This window comes from Podarcis filfolensis (assembly GCF_964270895.1).
Source record: "Podarcis filfolensis genome assembly, chromosome: 15".
NCBI lineage: Eukaryota > Metazoa > Chordata > Lepidosauria > Squamata > Lacertidae > Podarcis > Podarcis filfolensis.
The window spans coordinates 13,168,980-13,189,613 of NC_139618.1; the positions used below are offsets into that span (position 1 = coordinate 13,168,980).

At 46.3% G+C, this 20,634-nt stretch overlaps 1 protein-coding gene across 1 annotated transcript; it reads right to left on the reverse strand.

Moving 5' to 3' along the window:
- Positions 1-5,587: 5,587 nt before the first annotated feature.
- On the reverse strand, positions 5,588-20,546 carry LOC310750149 (uroplakin-3b-like). The gene is made up of 6 exons (XM_083588000.1): positions 18,280-20,546; positions 13,309-13,458; positions 11,751-11,970; positions 8,411-8,487; positions 8,022-8,151; positions 5,588-7,029 (listed from the first exon to the last, which is right to left on the reverse strand). The coding sequence occupies exons 1-6, from the start codon at positions 18,335-18,337 to the stop codon at positions 6,858-6,860; spliced, it is 807 nt and encodes a 268-aa protein (XP_083444126.1). The 5' UTR covers positions 18,338-20,546; the 3' UTR covers positions 5,588-6,857.
- Between the last annotated feature and the right edge of the window lie 88 nt (positions 20,547-20,634).

Below are 20,634 nucleotides of genomic sequence, written 5' to 3' on the forward strand. Positions count from 1 at the left end.
AAAAGGAAAAAGAAAGGAGGGGGGGAGAGAATCAAATTGGCTCCAAGCCAAAGGCCAGGTGGAACAACTCTGTCTTACAGGCCCTGCAGAAAGAAATCAGATCCTGTAGGGCCCTGGTCTCATGAGAGAGCGTTCCACCAGGCCGGAGCCAGTGTTGAAAAGGCCCTGGCTCTGGTTGAAGCTAATCTAACTTCCTTAGGGCCCAGGACCTCTAGGGTGTTGCTATTTATGGACCTTGAGGCTCTCTGTGGGGCATACCGGGAGAGGCGGTCCCGTAAGTACGAGGGTCCTAGGCTGTGAAGGGAAAGTCCTTCTTCACACAGCGCAGTGTTAAACTGTGGAACTCCCTCCCACAGGAGGCAGTAATGGCCAGCGACCTGGGTGGCATTAAAAGAGGACTGGACAAATTCACGGTGAGGAAGTCTACCAATGGCAACTAGCTTGTAACTGAAGGAGCATCTCCACTCCATCGTCCAGCCCAGACATGGAGGTCCAGTTCTGAGGGCCTTCTGGCAGTTCCCTCACTGTATAATCCATAGAATGGTGAGAAGAAGCCAGAATGAGATGGGGCTGAACAAGGGAGATGAGAGACCCTTTGTGCCACAGAGCAGAGGCCAATGGACTCTCACTCGCACAGACCAGGGAACATTTCCCAGCATTGCCTTCTGATGTTGACCAGCTTTTGCGATTTTTATTATTGCACATTCACTTGGGTTGTAAAGATCCTCTTGGGTCATGAAAACGTAAGACAGGGGTGTAGCATGGGGGAGGGGGGTTACTCGAGCAACTGCCCCAGGTTCAAAAAAAGTTAGGGGTGCGCCTCTGCAGCTGCCACCCCCTACTGGAGGCAGTCCCCATTTGGCCTCCCCGCTTCACCTGAGCAGCACACTGAGCAGCGTGGAGTCACCAGTTAAGGGACACAATACTTTCCTTGCCACTGATGATGGAAGAGCCTGCTGGATCAAGCCAATGGCTCATCTAGTCTGGCATCCTGTTCTCATCGTGGTGAAGTAGATGCCCCAAACAGAAAACCATGAGCAGGACCTGAGCCTAAGAGCACCTTTCCACCAACTGGTATTCACAAGCAAGACAGAGCCATCATGGGTGGCAGCCATTGATAACCTTCTCCTTGATTGATTTGTCCAATTAAAGTTGATGGCCCTCTCTGCCTCCTGTGGAAGTGAGTCCTATTATGTGCCATGTGAAGAACTTTATCTTCCTGAATCTTCTGATATTCCGCTTCATTGGACATCTACAAGTTCTAGTTTTACTAGAGAGAGAAAAATATATATGTGATTTTATAAACTTTGATCCTGCCTCCTCTTTCCTGTCCCATAGTCTCCAACGTTAATCTGACGAAAATCAAGAAGTGTGTCTTTTGGAGCAGCGCTGCCACGCAAGCCAGCTGGCAATTGCGAGAGTGCGGCACCAAAAGACGTGCGTCTTCCGCGCTCTCATGGGAGGCAGCTGACTCGCGTGAGAGCGTGGCACCACTGCAAGCACCCGCTCATCACCAGGACGTTCCAGGATCAAATCAGAAGCCAGGATGGCTTCTGTAATTCCGGGGATGTTCCAGGCAAATAGGGACGGATGGGGGTTACGCTGTTCTCTAAATTTAAAAGTCACAAACACTGCAATCTTTCCTCATACAAGAGTTTCTCTATCCCCTTTATCATTTGAGTTGCCCTTTTCCAACTCTACAATATCCTTTTTGAGGCAAGGTGACCAGAACTGTACATAGCATTCCATATGCGATTGCAGGTTTGTATAATGGCAGTTTTATTTTCAGTTCCTGCCCTTATCATCCTTAACATGGATTTTGCTTTTTTCACAGCTGCCACACACTGGGTCAACATCGGAGAGAGAGTGCATCCGAACCTGGAGGTTCTACTGGTTTCTTGCGGCTAATAGTTGTCGAGAGACATCTCTTTCCTAGCAGATATGTCTCATCTCCTTCTGAAGCCGGTGGCCGCGTGGCCACACCTTGTGGGTCAGGATTCCAGAATTATGCGCTGTCGAAGAATTTCAGAACGCTACGCTGGTCGACTTTCTTTCTGCTCATTGCACTCCCATTAAAAAGACCCAAAACCCTGCCCAGAAAGAAAATGGTGACAGGCAACACAGCTGTCGTCCTTCATGAGGACTCGGCCGCACCCGCAGCGCAGGGTTGGGGCCTTGTCGAAACCTAGCCCTTTTGCAACGGAAACACAACGCAAAACGTCGAGGGAAAGTTCTCAAGTGTGTGACTGAAAGATCACACGCCGACAAGCCCAAGCAGGTGAGCAAAAGGCTTCCAATGCGCTGAGGTCAGCTTGGCCGCACCTATTGGTTATTTTTAGCAGAGTGGCGCTTCCTAATTGTGAGGAGCCTGGTCTCAGGTAGGCAGCTCAACCTGCCTTGGGGCCTTTCTCTCCTCAGATCTTTGCTTGTCCAAATATGGGCACAGATTTGCTTAACATTTGCATGTGACAGTCTATATGGATCGTTGTGAACTTTTCAGTTGATTGCAACTGATATAGAACAAGGAGACCCTGAAGACTGGGGGGGGGGGGCATGGATGCTAACAGGATTTCCTGGGCCCAGTACATTGTATGGGGATTGCTGCCCCACTTATTGAAAAGACCTGCTGCTTCTCTGCATATCTTAACTTAGCCTAGCCTACCTGACAGGACTGTTGTTGTAATCAGTTTGGTTTCTTCACTGCTAATTGAAACTCTCCAGGCCTCTCTCTCTCTGGCCCTCACGATGCCAGAATCAGGCCTTTAGTGGGGCAGCTCCTTCCTTCTGCAACATCCTCCTGCCTCTTATTACCTTTTCGGTGCTTACCAAATGCCTTCCAATTCTAGCGAGAGTTTTCCTTTTAAATCCCAACCTGCATTGTACTGGATTTGAAACGGTTGTTGTTTATGTCCGTCGGTGTTTTCATTAAAGGTTTCCTCGTGTTACAAAACAAGCAAACAGAGAAAAATACACATAGCATCTCCACTTTCAATCCTTAGAGCCTTTTCCACAGTTCGCTAACGTGAGGTATGAGACACTACTGCAATGTTTTTCATTGTTAAATTGCTTTGGGGTGCTTGTTGGCAACCTCAGATGCGGCCCTCGAGACCTCCTGTCTGGTCCTTGGGACCCCAGCTCTGCCAAAGTCCTCACCAGTGTTCCTTTGTACTGTCCTTGAGCATTTCTCCCTGACTGGAACATGTCCTTGAACTCTGATGATAAGATCCTAAGAAGAACCCGCTGGATCAGGCCAGTGGCCCAGCTAGTCCAGCATCCTGTTCTCACAGTGGCCAACCAGATGCCTCTTCTGGGAAACCCACATGCAGGACCTGAGCACCAGAGCCTGCTCCCCTCCTGTGGTTTCCAGTAACGTAAAAAAAAAAAAGGTAAAGGATCCCTGGATGGTTAGGTCCAGTCAAAGGCAACTATAAGGTGGGGTGCTCGTCGGTGTTTGTCCACAGACAGCTTTCCAGGTCATGTGGCCAGCATGACTAAGCCGCTCCTGGCGCAATGGAACACCGTGACGGAAACCAGAGCGTACGGAAACACCGTTTACCTTCCCACCACAGTGATACCCAGTGCTTTTTTTCTTAAAAAATGTTTAGGGGTACTCTCATTTTCCTACTCATATTGAAATACTGCCCCTCAATGAGGCCAAACTTAGATTCACAAAATGTTTAGGGGTATGCGTGCGTACCCCCAGAAAGAAAAAAAGCACTGGCGGTACCTTCCGTATTTTTTTCCATGTATAAGACGATGCTTTTTGCTAAAATAAAGAAATAGGCAAAAATTGGGTGTCATCTTATACACGGATAGTGAATGCAGAGGGGGGACGTGCGATTAATGGCAACAGCAAGCAGTAGATTAGCAGCAGCGATTGGGTGGGTGATTGGTGGCTGAGGCAAGGCCTGCTGGCAATTGGCTGCGGCTGCGGCAATTGGGCAGGCGATTGGCGGCTGTGGCAAGTGGGAGGGTGGGCGGTTGGTGGCAGCGAGTGGGCAGACAATTGGCTGCGGCAAGGTGTGCGACCGGCAGTGGCTGTGGCAAGCAATTGGCAGTGGTGGGCAGGCGGGTGAGCGATTGGCAGAAGTGACCCACCCCCAAAGCTAAACAACTTAATTTCTTAATTTTGGGTTTTAAAAAAATAGGGGTCGTCTTATACATGGAAAAATATTTATCTACTTGCACTGGAATGCTTTCAAACTGCTAGGTTGGCAGGAGCTGGAACAGAGCTCATCCCCTCACGGGGATTCAAACCACCAACCTTCTGATTGGCAAGTCCAAGAGGCTCAGTGGTTTAGACCACAGCACCACTCACATACTTGGTTTTTAGCAGCTGGTTTTCGGAAGCATTGCCGTCTCAAGCTGTGGTGGCAGAGCAGAGCCATAATAGCCTTCTCCTCTTCCTCCATGAATTTGCCCATTCCTCTTTTAAAGCCATCCAATATGGCTGTCATCCCTGCCTCCTGTGGAAGGGAGTTCCGCAGTTTAACAGTTTAAGAAGTCCTTTCTTTTACCTATCCTGAATCTTCCAAAATTCAGCTCCATTGGATGCCCATGAGTTCTAGTGTTATGAGAGGGAGAAAAATTAAGACTTGACAAACTTTTCTCTTATTTCCAGCGGCAGGAAGGAGTCCCATCCGGTGGGGTTGGGGTGGGAATCCCCAAGCACCAGTGTCCAGGTCTGTGTATCCAGGGTGGGGCTCATATGTTAGCGCACTGGGTGACTCAAACCCTTTCACACTTCAGTGGCAGAGAAATATTTTCAATCTCGCCCAGCCCTGCTTTAGGATTTCCACGTTCGGATCTCCAAAGGGCTGCTTCTTTCTTTTTCAAGATTTATTTATGCAACGTCAAGCTGGCACACGCAGAGCTTTTGTACATAGATTCTATTGGCAAAATGAACTCTCATTTTGTGTAACGTGCGCCTAAAAGTAAATAAAAGAAAAATAAGAACAGGAAAATTCAGGAAATGAAAAGAAGAAAGAACAGTAGATCTGTTTAAGAACATAAGAGCCTGTGGGTTCAGGCCCAGGCCCCTCTAGTCCAGCATCCTGTTCTCGCACTTGCCAACCTGATGTCCATTATGGGAAAAGCAGGATCTGAGCATAAGAGCCTTCTCTCTTCTCTGGCTTTCAAAAGCATTCCTGCCTTTTCTCTAAGCTAAAATTTCCCAAATGTTGCAGCCTTTCTTCATAAGACTGATCTGTCCCCACCTTTATTATTTTGGGTCCCCTTTTCTGAACTTTTGCCAACTCTGCAATATCCTTTCTGAGGCGAGGCGACCAGAACAATTTAAGCTTCAGTTTCTTCTCCTGTGGCAATAAAACTGTGATGTAACATACATGTCTGATCCCTGCCAAAGGCAACATGTCTTGCGTCCAGCACCAAATTTGAACAGTGCTGGATTCAAGAAAACAGGTGGGCATGGCGGGGGGGGGGGGGGAGTCTGCATTATATTATTATTGCCATTTATTTATTTTTTAAAAAATGTCCCACATCTTCTACACACATGGTGGGTAAACATACAAAAACCCAGCCTTTCTGGAATTTGATATTCAGAGAAATTAATAACGAAACAACAATGGGCAGTCGAACCAGAATTAGCTTTATTAAATGTATTTCAAGACAACAATCTGGATTTCCATAGTAAAGAATGAATAAGCCATTTATTACAAGTGGCAACATGCAACATACTAGAGAGACCTTTCTGGCACAATGATAGACAATCAGTACAAAATAATTTGAGAAACAGCCCTCCTTCAGAGATTAACAAATATACTATGGTTGACACGTGGACAGATGGCCTGAGCCCAGTGTGGTTGAATTTCATGACATATCCTTCACTGGAGGGTTTTAAGTAGAGGTAGGATAGCCATGGCCCTTGGGACCCCAGCCAACTCTAGTTTTATGAGTCTATGCCAGTATTCCAGAAAATAAACAATTTTCCCTCACCCCATCAGCATTTGTCTCAATCTGGTTGATCAAAATTGAAATTTAAATGTAAAATATAATCTTCACTTTGAACCCCCTCCCCCATTTATCAATAAACCAACACTTTATATTTTTTTTCCATTGGTAACATAAGAGGAACAATGACTATTACTCATACTTAATCGAAGCACAGCCACGAGGGCTCCCGGTTGGACTTTTATCTATGCGATGCTGAATGTTCCCTGATAATCCTGTTCTGTCCTGTTTCCCATTTGTGTTTGTTTAAACCAAGAACCTTTACATTGATCACTAACGCACCATATGTCGCAGATATCGCTGCAAATTTATTGTGTTGTTTTTTTGTTATACAAATGACATGAGAAGACTCATTCTCTTTATTCGCATCATTTATTATCCTCAGGACTGTTGTTTACCAAACCCAATAAAAAGTCATTTAAAGAAAAGGAAAGGAAAGGAAAAAGAGGAAACAAACACAGCCAAGCTTAGTCATGTGACGTTCGAAAAAGTGAATGGAGGACAGGCTTATATTGCTGAGTGGAAGAATAAAACCTGGAGAAGGAAGGTGGTCAAGGTGGAGGGATTAAGTTGTGAGTGTTGGTGTAACAGGACTACTTTGGGGCGAGTGGGTGGCTGTCTGGTCTGGATGGAATCAGACTGCAAACAGACACGGGAGGGCAGAGCCACACTTAAAGTATGTTCGCAGTGCACATTTCAAGCACACAACCTCCCCCAAAGAATTATGGGAACTGTAGTCTTCCTGTCGCACAGCTACCTTCCCCAGCGAGCCTAGCAAACTACAGTTCCCAGAGTTCTTTGGGGGAAGTCATGTGCTTGAAATGTGCGTTTTAGACGTAGGGTGTGTGTTGATCTGCCCAGAGACCCAACCCGGGGGGCGGGGTGCTCTAGGAAGCAGTGCTGAGGTGGTGGGGGCTTGGCATGTCCATGGCAGGGGGAGGGGGAGGCGCAGGAGGAGCAGGAGGGATGTGGTGCGTATCATAGCGGCTGCCTTGGAAGGGGTCTTGACGCGGGGGCTCCTCTTGGTTTTCCGGTGGGCCTGGGCGGCAAAGCTTGAAGCTGGAGAGAGAGAGAGAGAGAGCACAGAGCATGAATGTTGGAGGAAAGCTGGGAATGAGTGAGGGGGGCAGCATCAGAAACTGCCTTCTTATACTGAGTCAGATCACTGCTCCATTTAGCTCAGTACTGTCTACACGGACTGGCAGTGGCTCCCAGGGAATTCAGGCAGGGAGCCTCTCCAAGCCCAAACTGGAGGTGCTGGGGCTCGAACCTGGGATCTTCTGCCTGCGAAACAGATGCTCTCCCATGGAGGTTTGGCCTTAGCCTTGCAACTCAGTGGTGCTTACATCTGACAGCATGCGTTCGTTCATCTTTTAATATATTTTGAAATATCCCACTTAAGAAGGAGAAGAAGAGTTTGGATTTGATATCCCGCTTTATCACTACCCTAAGGAGTCTCAAAGCGGCTCACAATCTCCTTTCCCTTCCTCCCCCACAACAAACACTCTGTGAAGTGAGTGGGGCTGAGAGACTTCAGAGAAGTGTGACTGGCCCAAGGTCACCCAGCAGCTGCATGTGGAGGAGCGGAGACTCGAACCCGGTTCACCAGATTACGAGACTACCGCTTTTAACCACTACACCACACTGGCTCTCTTAATATAAGCACAGATCTTCCAGCAGTTTACATGCGAAGCAATGCAAGTGCAACTCAGTTCTGCTTGTGAGAAAACGCTGAGCTTTAGCAAAATGTGACACAGCTGCTGTTTGAACTGCTAGCGTGAATCAGGAATCCCATCAAAGGAAAGGGAAAACGTACCTAGCCTGTGGGCTGGATGGTTTTCCTCATCCTCCGACTCCCTCTGTGCTAACAAACCTGAAAGTCCTGTTATGAGAGGAGCAGGGAGGGCCTGTCGATCACTTTGGCGTTTTAGCAGAAGGCCTCACTGGGGTAAAACCCGGACCCTGCCCTTTGCCACAATCCCCCTCCTCCAGTACCCCACTAAGCCTGCCGGCTTCTCTCAAATCTAGGATGCCAGGCAGTGAAGTCTTACCATTCATAGCTGACGGTGCTTAGGAAGCCGATGGTGACAACCCCACAAAGGGCAGAGAGAATAGTGGTGATGACTATCATGTCTCCACTGCGACGTCCAGGCCAGGTATCTACTGTCTCCCACGCTTCACCTGAAAGGGATAAGAAAAGGAGGCAATTTTCTTATCGGTTCCTCAGCTGCCTGAAATTCTGGGGAGCAGCTGCCAGTCAGTGTAAACAATATTGAGCTAGATGGTCTGACTCAGGTGCCTTTGTGAGGACTCTGCCAGTTACCCTGCCCGCTTGGTCAGCTTCTGGTGACAGGGCGCCACGTTGCCCTTTGCCTCAGGTGGCAAATCACATTGAGCCAGCCCAGATCTTCTCTGCAAGCCTCTTTCTTTTATAACATACCTCCTTTCAACGGAATTGGAGCGGACCACTTTGTTTCAGCTTTCGGTCCTTTGGAATCCATGATAAGGAATTTCACTCTGAGGAGGAGTTTAAAAAGAGACAGAGGTGGAAATATCAGGGATGTCTTACTAAACTTTATTGGAACAAATCACTGGTTGAATCTAGGTCCAGCATGTGCATCTAGCTTTGGTTTCTCTCTGTCTCTCATTTTCCCAGCCCTAAATTTGGCTTTTCAAATTTCCACATCACCCTGCCTTAGGAAAATTCACTTGCATTTCCCCTAATAAACACACATTCGTATGCAGTCTTGCTTAATATATGCATTCTTTGCAAGATGTATTCCCCCTACTATTTATATTTCCCCTAATATAAAGCATTGGTGTATGTTATTTTTGCTAATATACACATTCTTCTGCATGCTTTACCCCAGTATATGCATTTGTGTACGCATAACTTAACCAGAGAAGTGCAAATTTCAGAGGATGGCTGGGATTTTTTTAGTTTGCATGTTCTTTTGGAAATAATTATGTGGGTTCACCTTTCAATATAAACTGAACCCAATCTCATAGAACCACCTTCGCCATTGGGGCCTGGTGACGACCACAAGATCTCCTGCAATGATTTTGCAAAGTTCTTTGCAGATAAAGTCGCTCAGATTCAGAAAGAGGTAGACTCCACCATGGGAGCAGGGCTGGGGCGGGAGAGTGCTAGAGCCCTCTCTAGTCAAGTTGCGTTGGATCAATTCCAATCTGTTACCTCCGAGGATGTGGACAGGCTGCTTGGACAAGTGAAACTAACCACCTGTCTCATTGATCCTTGCCCATCCTGGCTTATAAAAGCGAGCCGGGAAGGGCTGGGCGATGGGCTCCAGGGGGTGCTGAATGCTTCCCTCAGTGAGGGAGCCTTCCCAGACCCGCTGAAAGAGGCAGTTATTAAACTGCTGGTTAAAAAAAAAATATTTGGGCCCGGCAATATGGCCAACTATAGCCCAGTCTCAAATCTTCCATTCTTGGGAAGGTGATTGAGCTGGTGGTTGCTGAACAACTCCAAGGACCCTGGAGGATGCGGACCATTTTGATCCCTTCCAGTCGGGATTCAGGCCTCACCATGGGACTGAAACTGCCTTGGTCGCACTGGTCAATGATCTCCGGCGGGCTAGGGACAAAGGTGAAAGCTGTTTCCTAGTCCTGCTGGATCTCTCAGCGGCCTTTGATACCATCGACCATGACATCCTTCTGGATCGTCTTGAGGGGCTGGGAGCTGGGGGCACTGTTATACAGTGGTTCCGCTCCTTCCTCCTGGGCCGTGTCCTGAAAGTGGTGTTGGGGGGATGAGTGTTCAGACCCCTGGGCTCTCACTTGTGGGGTGCCTCAGGGTTCCGTCCTCTCCCCCATGCTTTTTAACATCTACATGAAGCTGCTGGGAGAGATCATCAGGGGGTTTGGGCTGGATGTCCAACAGTATGTGGATGATACCCAGCTCTACCTCTCCTTCAAATCAGAACCAGTGAGGGCAGTGAAGGTCCTGTGTGAGTGTCTGGAGGCAGTTGGAGGATGGATGGCAGCTAACAGATTGAGGTTGAATCCTGACAAGACAGAAGCACTGTTATTGGGGGACAGGAGGCAGGCAGGTGTGGAGGACTCCCTGGTCATGAATGGAGTAATTGTGCCCCTGAAGGACCAGGTGTGCAGCCTGGGAGTCATTTTGGACTCACAGCTGTTCATGGAGGCGCAGGTCAATTCTGCGTCCAGGGCAGCTGTCTACCAGTAAGTAAGCTAATACCCTACCTACCCGCAGACTGTCTCGCCAGAGTGGTGCATGCTCTGGTTATCTCCCGTTTGGACTACTGCAACGTGCTCTACGTGGGGCTACCTTTGAAGGTTACGTGGAAACTGCAATTAATCCAGAATGCAGCAGCTGGACTGGTGACTGGGAGCGGCCGCCAAGACCATATAACACTGGTCCTGAAAGACCTACATAGGCTCCCAGTATGTTTCGAAGCACAATTTGAAGTGTTGGTGCTGACCTTTAAAGCCCTAAGCGGCCTCGGCCCAGTGTACCTGAAGGAGCGCCTCCACCCCCATTCTAATCAGGAAGCTGCAACTTGCTCAATAAATGTCAATCTAAACTTTCTCTGCAAGGGAGACTCTCACCTGATCACAGGGCGGAGGCCTTTACTGTATCTTCCAGGCCTGTGTTTAAAATAGGAGACAGAGCCCTGACTGCACCCATAATAAGCTCCTTCGCCTGAGGCCTCGTTCCAGGCCCTCAGAAATGTCAACTCACGTGGAGTGCAATGTGGAATTTCTGGCTGAACAGATCTGCCCTGCCATGGATGTTTGGGCAGAGGGATGGTTCCGAGCCGTCAGAAACTCAAGGTGCCTCAGGCTTCAAACAAGCCAGGACTGACGTCACGGTCGCTTCATTTCTAAGAGGGGTGTGTGGCGTTTTCAGACATCTCTGGAAGCCATGTTTTAATTTTATTATAGTTTAATTACTTTTTAATGATTGTCTTGGAGCTTTCTATATTTTATCAGTCTTGCTTTAATTTGTGTTAGCTGCCTTGAGCCCTGGTTTGAGGGAAAGGTGGGATAATAATAATTAATAATAATGATGATGATGATGATGATGTTAAGAGTTTGAGGTGTTAGGTTGTATGCCGAGACCCTTCCAATCCCTGGATCCAGCGAGTGTTAGAATTTAAAAAGGCTTCTAATTATTGGAAGAGCCAGGCTAGCCTTCTGGTGGAAGTGATAGCCTGGGTGATGAGCCATTAAGGGGAACAAAGGAAAGGGGCTCTGTGCGAGATGGCCAGTGGGTGAAGCCCCTCCCTCAACTCTAGGTAGTTAGAAAGACAGAGCGAGAGTTGAGAGCAGAGAGATGCAGTGATGTGAGCTAGAGGCAAAGCAGCAAGCTGGGAAGAAAGAGAGAGAAAGAAAGAAAGAAAGAAAGAAAGAAAGAAAGAAAGAAAGAAAGAAAGAAAGAAGAAAGAGAGAGAGAGAGAGATGTTTGGTTTCTTTCTGAATCCAGGGCTGCGTCCATACGGGAAGCAAAGCCCTATTGGAGTGTTAATGCTGTGAGCCCCTCCATCATAGGCTTAGGTTGTATATATGTGTCAATAAACCATTATATCCTAAATACACCACGGTCTCCGCTGTGCCACATTTCCAAAATGGAACACGATCCCTGGGGAAGCGCCTGGAACCCCTGGAATCTCGCATCACTCAGAGATTGGGGTGGCAAGCAGCAACAATAATAGTTGAATTGGCTAAGGGTCTCTGAGTTTCCCATGCAAATTCAGCTCCTCTGCTCTGCATCAAGTCAGCTGATGAATTGTTACCTGAAAGAGGCAGGAGAAGGCAGCGGCCCATTGCAACTGGTCTGGGTGTCGTCATTCTTGCAAGACGATTCGCCTCCTACCCGGAGGACGGTATTGGGATTACCGGCTTTGCAGTACTGGGCGGGGGTGGACTTCATGGTCATGTAGCCGTGAGAGGTGAACAGAGCTTCGTATGGCGGGATCTCTTGAGGTGTTTTGGGGTTCTTGAATCTGGCTGTGGCTGTTGGGTGGAGGGGGCATAGCGGGGGCAGGAATGAAACATTTTGCTGGTGAAGGAATATTTCTGTAAGGACCAAGACAGCCCCCTCTGCTTGTAGAATACTTCCAGCCTCATATAACCAACATGCTTAACTCTAATTAATGCACTAAGGGGTTAATATCATAGAGTAAGCTGTCCTGCCAGGCTTAGCGAGATCACACCCCATCACCTTGGGAGAAAGGACTACCAAACTCTTCTTAAACCTTTCCCCCATGTGAACCAACCAGTAAGGATGTTTGGGCTGGTTGCTCCAAACCCAGACTGCATGTTTTTAGCAAGCCACCTTTGCGTTTCTATCAGGACCAGATTTAGGTTTGATGAGGCCGTAAGCTACTGAAGGTAAGGTAAAGGTAAAGGGACCCCTGACCATTAGGTCCAGTCGTGGCCGACTCTAGGGTTGCGGCACTCATCTCGCTTTATTGGCCGAGGGAGCCGGCGTACAGCTTCTGGCTCATGTGGCCAGCATGACTAAGCCGCTTCTGGCGAACCAGAACAGCGCACGGAAACGCCGTTTATCTTCCTGCCGGAGCGGTACCTATTTATCTACTTGCACTTTGACGTGCTTTCGAACTGCTAGGTTGGCAGGAGCAGGGACCTAGCAACGGGAGCTCATCCCGTCGCGGGGATTTGAACCGCCAACCTTCTGATCGGCAAGTCCTAGGCTCTGTTGTTTAACCAAAAGCGCCACCCGTGTCCCTCTGCTGAAGGTAATGGGGCCCTTTATATGTCCAGCTGTCCTTTGTCAACAACAAATTGCAGCTGTTTTCTGTGTTGAATATATGCTACATGGTAACTTATGGACCTAATATGTATCTAAAGCAATTTGCACATAACAAAATATGTATTTTATCAAAGTAATTGTTGAACTGAAATACAATTAAGAAGAAGTATATTAATATTAAAATTGGGGGGGGGGCGCTCCCTAAGCTATAGCTTGTTTAGCTTGTACATAAAATTTAGAAACATTTACCATTTTGTAACCTAAATTAAGCTGTCTGTCTTGTCTTGCTGCTTCAAGTTGATTTATTTATTGCTGAAAGCTTGCAGCCCTGTTTTTAAGGCGGTTACATTAACTGCCAACATGCCATCTCCACTCATCTACAACCCTGGCTTGCTAAAATATCTGAGTGCTGCAGCAACTCAGACTGGGAGAGATGTCAAAAATTAAAACTGGGAAATAGAAAAGTAAAAGTTGCAGGTAGTTTTGAGTTGACAAGGGTTTAAATTGAGAACCCTCCCCCCTCTAACCCCATTGTCCAGATTTTGGTGGGCTCTACAAAAAGCTCACCGCAGACTCACCGTTCGCGTACGTGACCACCAACCAGATACTGTCCGAGGCATTGGCAAATCGGGAAAAAATGCAGTGGGGTAGCGTCAGGGCGAAGGTGCTTTGAGTGGTTTTCCCTTCCAATGGCTTGTTGGAGACAGAGGGGGTGTAGGAGATAGTCTCTGAAAATACACAGGAAGATTCAGTGGGTTCTTACTCCCAGATGCAGAAAACTGTGAGATACGCAAACAGACGCCATCAGAAGGGCATCAGGAGACACCTGCAGTTGCATCGGGCCAAAGGGGGCCAGGCATCCAGTTCTCACGGCAGCCAGCCAGATGCTCCAAAGAGAAGTGAGGCAGTGTGATCTAGTGGTTAGAGCACTGAGACTTAGGGCCTGGGGAGACTAGGGATCAAACCCCCACTCGGCCATGAGGAAGCTCACAGGGTGGCCTTGGGCCAGTTACTGTCTCTCAAGCTAACCTACCTTTCCAGGGTTGTGTGAGGATAAAACAGAGAGAGGGAGAACCATGCATTTATTGATTGATTACAGTGGTCCCTTGGGTTAAGAACTTAATTCGTTCCAGAGGTCCATTCTTAACCTGAAACTGTTCTTAACCTGAGGTACCACTTTAGCTAATGGGGCCTCCCGCTGCTGCCGCTGCCGCGCGATTTCTGTTCTCATCCTGAAGCAAAGTTCTTAACCCGAGGTACTATTTCTGGGTTAGCGGAGTCTGTAACCTGAAGTGTTTGTAACCTGAAGCGTCTGTAACCTGAGGTACCACTGTACATTTATGCAGCACCTCCTCCTTCAAGGAGCTCAAGGTGGTGTACATGATTTCCCCATTTTATCCTCACAGAAACCCTGTGAAGTAGATTAGGCTGAGGAATGTTGACTGGCAGTGCTCCCTCCCCCTTAAAAATATGTTTAGGGTTACTCTCATTTTGACTCAAAGAAAACCACCATTTTATGGTTCAAATCAGGGAAAATAAATACAGCAAATGGACAAAAGTATAAAAACATTTTGCGAATCTCTGTATCCCCAGAAAAAAAAATCACTGGTGACTGGCCCAAGTTCACCCAGTGAGCTTCCTCATTTCTGAGCGGGGATTCGAACCCTGGTCTCCCAGGGGCTGATCCAACACTCCCACTGTTACACCACATGGGCTTTCCTTGCTGCCTTGAGCTGCTTGCAGGAAAGGTGGGAGGCAGATGGAATAAATAAATAAGCAAATAAGTAAATAATCCCCCAATCAGGACCAGGGGTATACTGCCTTGACGGTGGAGAGAAGACATTGTCATCACAACTAGTAGCCATTGTTAGCTTTATCCTCCACGATTGTATCTAAGCCCATCTTTAAAGTTTAAACAAACTACTAACTTCCCCCACATAATTATGGGATCTGCAGCTTCTTAAAGGTGATGATAGTTGTTAGGAGACTCTCCCCTTCTCCTCCCACAGCTACAATTCCCAGAGTTCCCCGTGAAGCGGGATTGTTAAACCACTCTGGGAATCATGGTTCTTTGAAGGAATTAAGGGTCTCCTGACAACTCTTCAGCACCCTCAACAAACCACGGATCCCATAGTGGTATTGTAGTGCTTTGAACATATGGTAGGAATGGGGCCTCTATCCACTAATCCCTGTAATTTTTAGAGTGTATAAATTTACACAAGGCAAGCTCCTCTTTTTTTCTGGACAGATCAACCAGGCACCCTCCCCCAAATCCTTCTATGCCCCCCAAATGGCCATGCACCGTATTTTTCGCTCTATAAGACGCACCAGACCATAAGACGCACCTAGTTTTTGGAGGAGGAAAACAAGAAAAAAAATATTCTGAATCTCAGAAGCCAGAACAGCAAGAGGGATCGCTGCACAGCGATCCCTCTTGCTGTTCTGGCTTCTGGGATAGCTGCGCAGCCTGCATTCGCTCCATAAGATGCACGCACATTTCCCCTTGCTTTTTAGGAGGGAAAAAGTGAGTCTTATAGAGCAAAAAATATGGTAATCTAGTGTTTCTCCAGGTGAGGGCAGCAAGTCTGCGGCCAGGCTCAACAGCTCTGGATACCTCTGAGATGAAAGAGACCCCAGCATAGGTGCCGACTGTACCCCTCAGAATGGGAGCCCCCCATGGTACTATCCTTCCTTTCTCAGTGATCTTAGAAGATGGATTTTCAAGAAAACCTGGACCACATTTACACCATAGAATACTACTTTAATGGCTTCCCCCAAAGAATCCTGGGAGCTGTAGTTTCTTAAGGGCACTGAGAGTTGTTAAGAGGCAAATACAGTGGTACCTCGGGTTACAGACGCTTCAGGTTACATACACTTCAGGTTACAGACTCCGCTAACCCAGAAATATCACCTCGGGTTAAGAACTTTGCTTCAGGATGAGAACAGAAATTGCGCGGTAGCAGCGGGAGGCCCCATTAGCTAAAGTGGTGCTTCAGGTTAAGAACAGTTTCAGGTTAAGAAAGGACCTCCAGAACAAATGAAGTACTTAACCTGAGGTACCACTGTATATGGAAAATGATGTATAGATGGTATTTGACACCAATTAAATTCGCAAAAAATGTATAGAACATCCGATAATTTATGTTGGAAATGTAAAGAAAAAGAAAGTAACTTTCACCATATGTGGTGGACTTGCCCTAAGGTTTTGAAAGCATACTGGGACATGATCTATAATGAACTTAAGAAAGTTTTTAAGAACACGTTCCATAAGAAACCAGAAGCTTTCTTGTTAGGTATTTTAGGAGAAGAAATCCCTAAAAAAGACCATACTATATCCTTATACGCAACAACAGCGGCAAGGATTCTTTCAGCCCAGAGGTGGAAACAGCAAGAAACCCTGATAGTAGAAGAATGGGAGAACAAGATGATCGAATATACAGAGATGGCAAGACTGTACGGGAAAATCCGAGACCAGCGAGACCAACAGTTTGAAAAAGACTGGAGTAAATTTATTATTTATTTGAAAGAACACTGTAACCATTTAACAACACTAACAGGACTGGCTTAAAGGTTTGTCAGTTAAAATTTGAAACTTATTTACAATGATAAGGAATCTTAAAGTAAAAGGAAAGGTAGATAGGGGAAATGAGAAATGCGGATTAAATTATAATTGGAAGTTAGAAAGTCAGTTGGGTGGGATGGGGCGAAGTCGTTGACTCGAGAGAGTCAGAATATAGGTAATGTAAAGATATGTAAAATCACATGGTGTTTTTTGAAAATGAAAATGCCAATAAAAATTATAATTAAAAAAAAGAGTTATTAGGAGGCCCCTATCCCCCCCCATCAAAAAGCTACAATTCCAGGAGTTCCCTCTTGCCTGTTAAGCCACTCTGGGAATTGTAGCTCTGCCAGGGGAAAGAGGTGGAGTGTTCGTTAAACAGCCAGTGTGGTGTATTGGGTAGAGTCTCAGACTAGGATCTGGGAGACAAGGGTTCAGATCCGCCCCCTTCCCCCAGACGGCCATGAAGCTCACTGGGCGACCTGGGGGAATGGGGCAGTCACTGCCTCTCAGTCCAATCTACCTCACAGGGTTGTTGTGGGGATTAACTGGGGAGAGGGAGACCCACATACGCCACCTTGAGCTCCTTGGAGAGCCAAGGTGGGATAGAGATGAAATAAACAGATAATAAACTCTCAGTATCCTTCACAAACTACAGCTCCCAGAATTCTCTGGGGGAAAGCCATTACTATATATAATGGTATCACGGGGTTTAAAAGTTCTCCTGAATAACTGGGCAAAGGGTAGGTGTTTTGCTGCCTGAGGCAAATCCCCTCCCCAATAGAGATGGGCAAATGGCTTTTCCATTCTTCAAGTCTCCACATTTCCACATCAGTTTGCAATTTAAAAAGAAAATAACTTGCCATGAAAATTTGGTAGCATTGAAGTTTGAATTTTTCCATATCTACATGTTTTTATGCAATTTGGCCTTTCTTTCTTTTTCTTTTTACAAAGTAATATCTGGAATAGAATGCATGTTTTAAATATCTTTCCTTCACGGATATACACATATTTTATGCATATTTTACCACAGTACTTGCATTTTCGTACCATTTATTCAGTTGGAGAATGACACTACAAAATTTGGAGAAGCGTGAATTCTGAAGGATGGATGCGTTTTGGTTCAAGCATTGTTTCAGGAAGAGCAAATTTATCTTTAAAGAGGAACTGAATCAAATTTATTCCTTCCATTCCGCCTACCCTGTTCATCATCACTCAAGGTGCATCAAACTTCCAACATTCAACTTTGTTCGAGGTCCACAAATTCTAGTGTTATGAGGGAGAAAAACTTTCTTCTGCCTAATTTTATAAACTTCTATCATGCTGCCTCTTACTCAGCTTTTCCTCTAAACTAAAAAAAAATCCCAAGCACTGCTCCACACACATATGCCACATTTTAAAGCACATTCTTCCCCCCAAAGAATCATGGGAACTGTAGTTTCCCCCTCACAGAGCTACAACCCCCATCACTTTGCAAATATACAGTTCCATACCCTCCAACATTTCTCCGATTAAAATAGGGATGCCTCATTCCACAATAAAAATTAAAATAATATTTTTATTATTATTTATAGCCCACCCATCTGAATGGGTTGCCCCAGCCACTCTGGGCAGCTACCAACAAGTATAAAAATGCAACAAAACATTAAACATTAATAAATTTAAAAAAATCTTCCCTATACAGGGCTGCCTTCAGATATCTTCTAAAGGATGTATATAGTTCCTTATCTCCTTGGCTCAGGGGTCGCATAACTCCATACCCTCCAACACTTCTCTGATGAAAATAGGGACATCCTAAAGAAATTTCTGGGATCAAATCATAAAATGGGACGGCTTCTGTAAATCCAGGACTGTCCCTGGAAAATAGGGACACTTGGAGGGTCTGTCGTTCCCAGGATTCTTTGAAGGAACTACCCCAAAATCCTGGGGATGGGTCAGAATATATATAAAATTATCTTTAAAATTCACAGTGTTACCAAACAATAGTCACCTATGCCAGCGACGGTCCCTCCAGCTGCCAGCAGCAGCAGCAGAAGGAAGGAGGCCATCTTCACACAGCCTGGATCTTCTCCAGATGTTTCTCCTCACTAAAACAGGAGATGGTCAGGGCCACAGAAATCGCCTCTCTCGCTGTCCTGGGTGCAAGTGAAGAGAGGACAACTGAGGCGAAAGATCTTCCTCCTTCTCCTCCTCCTCAACTGGCTGGCTCTTTTTCTTTTTTTGCTTTGCCTTCAGGGGCTGCCCTAGGCCCTTCCCCACTTTCCACATTCCTCACAGCCTGTGTAAGGAGGATCTTGACCCTGATAGTGAGCAGGTTTGTCTTGTTTTTATTCTGCCCCACCGAAAACACACACACAACAGCCACCAAGAGGAACATGGGAAGAGCTTGCTGGATGAAACCAACAGCCACTCTGGACCAGGTGTGATGGATCAAGATGCTTCATAACCAAATCTACCTATTGTCGTTCCTAAATTTTATTTTATACCTTCCATCAAAAAATTAATACGCAGGGAGGTCCCCTGTACACTCCCATCCAGGTATTAGCCAGTCCTGGCTGCCCTTTGTTTGGCAAGACAGTTTTTTATTTATTAATAATGCCCAGTGTTATTTTTTTCCAGAAAAAGAGAACTCACCATGAACACTTCCCTGGTTTTATTAAAAAAAAAAAAAGCCATCCCAGTTTCTGATTTGATCCCAAAATGTCCCACTTTTCCTTAGGACCATTTTCATTGGAGAAATGTTGGAGGGTATGGAATAGGACCAGTGCCAGATTTACATATAAGCTAAACAAGCTATAGCTTAGGGCCCCACTCTCTTGGAGGGACCCAAAAAATTAAAGGTAAACAACAACTGGATGAACATTTCCAAAATATAAGATAAAAAGTAAAATAAAACCTACATACAGCAACAGTGTTTTGTGTTGTGTAGGCTCCTATTTGTTATGTGCAAATAGCTTTAGATACCTATTAGGTCCATAAAATACCATATATCATATATTCAACACAAAAAACAGCGGCAATTTGTTATTGACAAAGGACAGCTGGACATATAAAGGGCCCCATTACCTTCAGTAGCTGAGGGCCTCATCAAATTTTGTTATTTGTACTGCCCAACAATTCATTAGACTACTGGTCCATACACTCCAACATTTTTCTGATTAAAATACGGATGCCCTATCCCATAATTGTAGGAGTACCGGTAGTAGTAGTAGTGGTAGTAATTACTATTATTTTATTATTTGTACCCCACCCATCTGACTGGGTGGCCCAGTCACTCTGGGTGACTTCCAACACATATAAAAACATAATAAAACATTAAAAATAAACTTCCCTATAAATGGTCCATAAATGCTTTTAACTTAAGAAATAAGCAATATTTGAGGACGAATGTTTGTAGGCCCATCAACCAGGCCAGCGGAACACAGGAAAAGAACAGCGTGGCAGGTGGGAGACAGGAAAGGCAGAAACACTTTAAAAATGCCACCAGACCAGTCTGGATTGGGGAGTGGGTACACAGATGTGTAAAAGTCCTAGCCATGCTACCTGTCACACAGGTTACGGACAAGGCTAGGGGGTAATGCTGCCAAACCAGTTCCACAAGGCTGGGTTGTACTGGGCAGTCCATTAATGTGGGCAGGCAGGTCTGAGCTGCCCCAAAGAGACTTGAGTAAACTCCCGAGAGCACAGGGCACTCATTCAAAGAGAAGGGTGCCTGATGTCTCTCTGGATGATCCACTGCTTTGGCATTTCCTCCTTGCAGCCAAGCTTCTGCGGGGAGGGGGCAGAATGATAATGTCTCTGTGCCTTGGAAGCAAAGACGCCCTGGGACTGCTTCTACTCAGAGGAGGTAGCTCACTCTGTCTCTGACGCAAGTTTTCTGTCCTCCTTCCAATGAGCTCTTTTTGGGTTGGGTGAACAACAAAAAAATAAGACAAAATCCAGATATTCCCAAGGCTCACAGTCTACAACACTATAGGATACCTCTTCTTGAACCTTTCCCTCTCTTTAAATTGGGGTTTTCATCCCTTGCCAGAGTGAGAAGGATGACCTCACCAAGTGGCTGTGTTTAAATACAGTGGTACCTGGGGTTAAGAATTCGTTCTGGAGGTCTGTTCTTAACCTGAAACTGTTCTTAACCTGAGGTACCACTTTAGCTAATGGAGCCTCCCGCTGCTGCTGCACCATTTCTGTTCTTATCCTGAAGTGGCGCTGTGGGTTAAACCACAGAGCCTAGGACTTGCCGATCAGAAGGTCGGCGGTTTGAATCCCCGCGACGGAGTGAGTTCCCGTTGCTCGGTCCCTGCTCCTGCCAACCTAGCAGTTCGAAAGCACAACAAAGTGCAAG

What these genes read in the sequence shown, in the direction of transcription:
- LOC310750149 (XM_083588000.1), bottom strand. Translation starts at nt 18,337, where the DNA reads ATGGCCTCCTTCCTTCTGCTGCTGCTGCTGGCAGCTGGAGGGACCGTC. An exon ending in AGGGACCGTCGCTGGCATAG is followed by an intron (nt 13,459 to 18,279) that starts GTGACTATTGTT and finishes GTGTATTTTCAG; the next exon opens with AGACTATCTCCTACACCCCC. An exon ending in AGCACCGTCAGCTATGAATG is followed by an intron (nt 7,030 to 8,021) that starts GTAAGACTTCAC and finishes CTCTCTCTCCAG; the next exon opens with CTTCAAGCTTTGCCGCCCAG.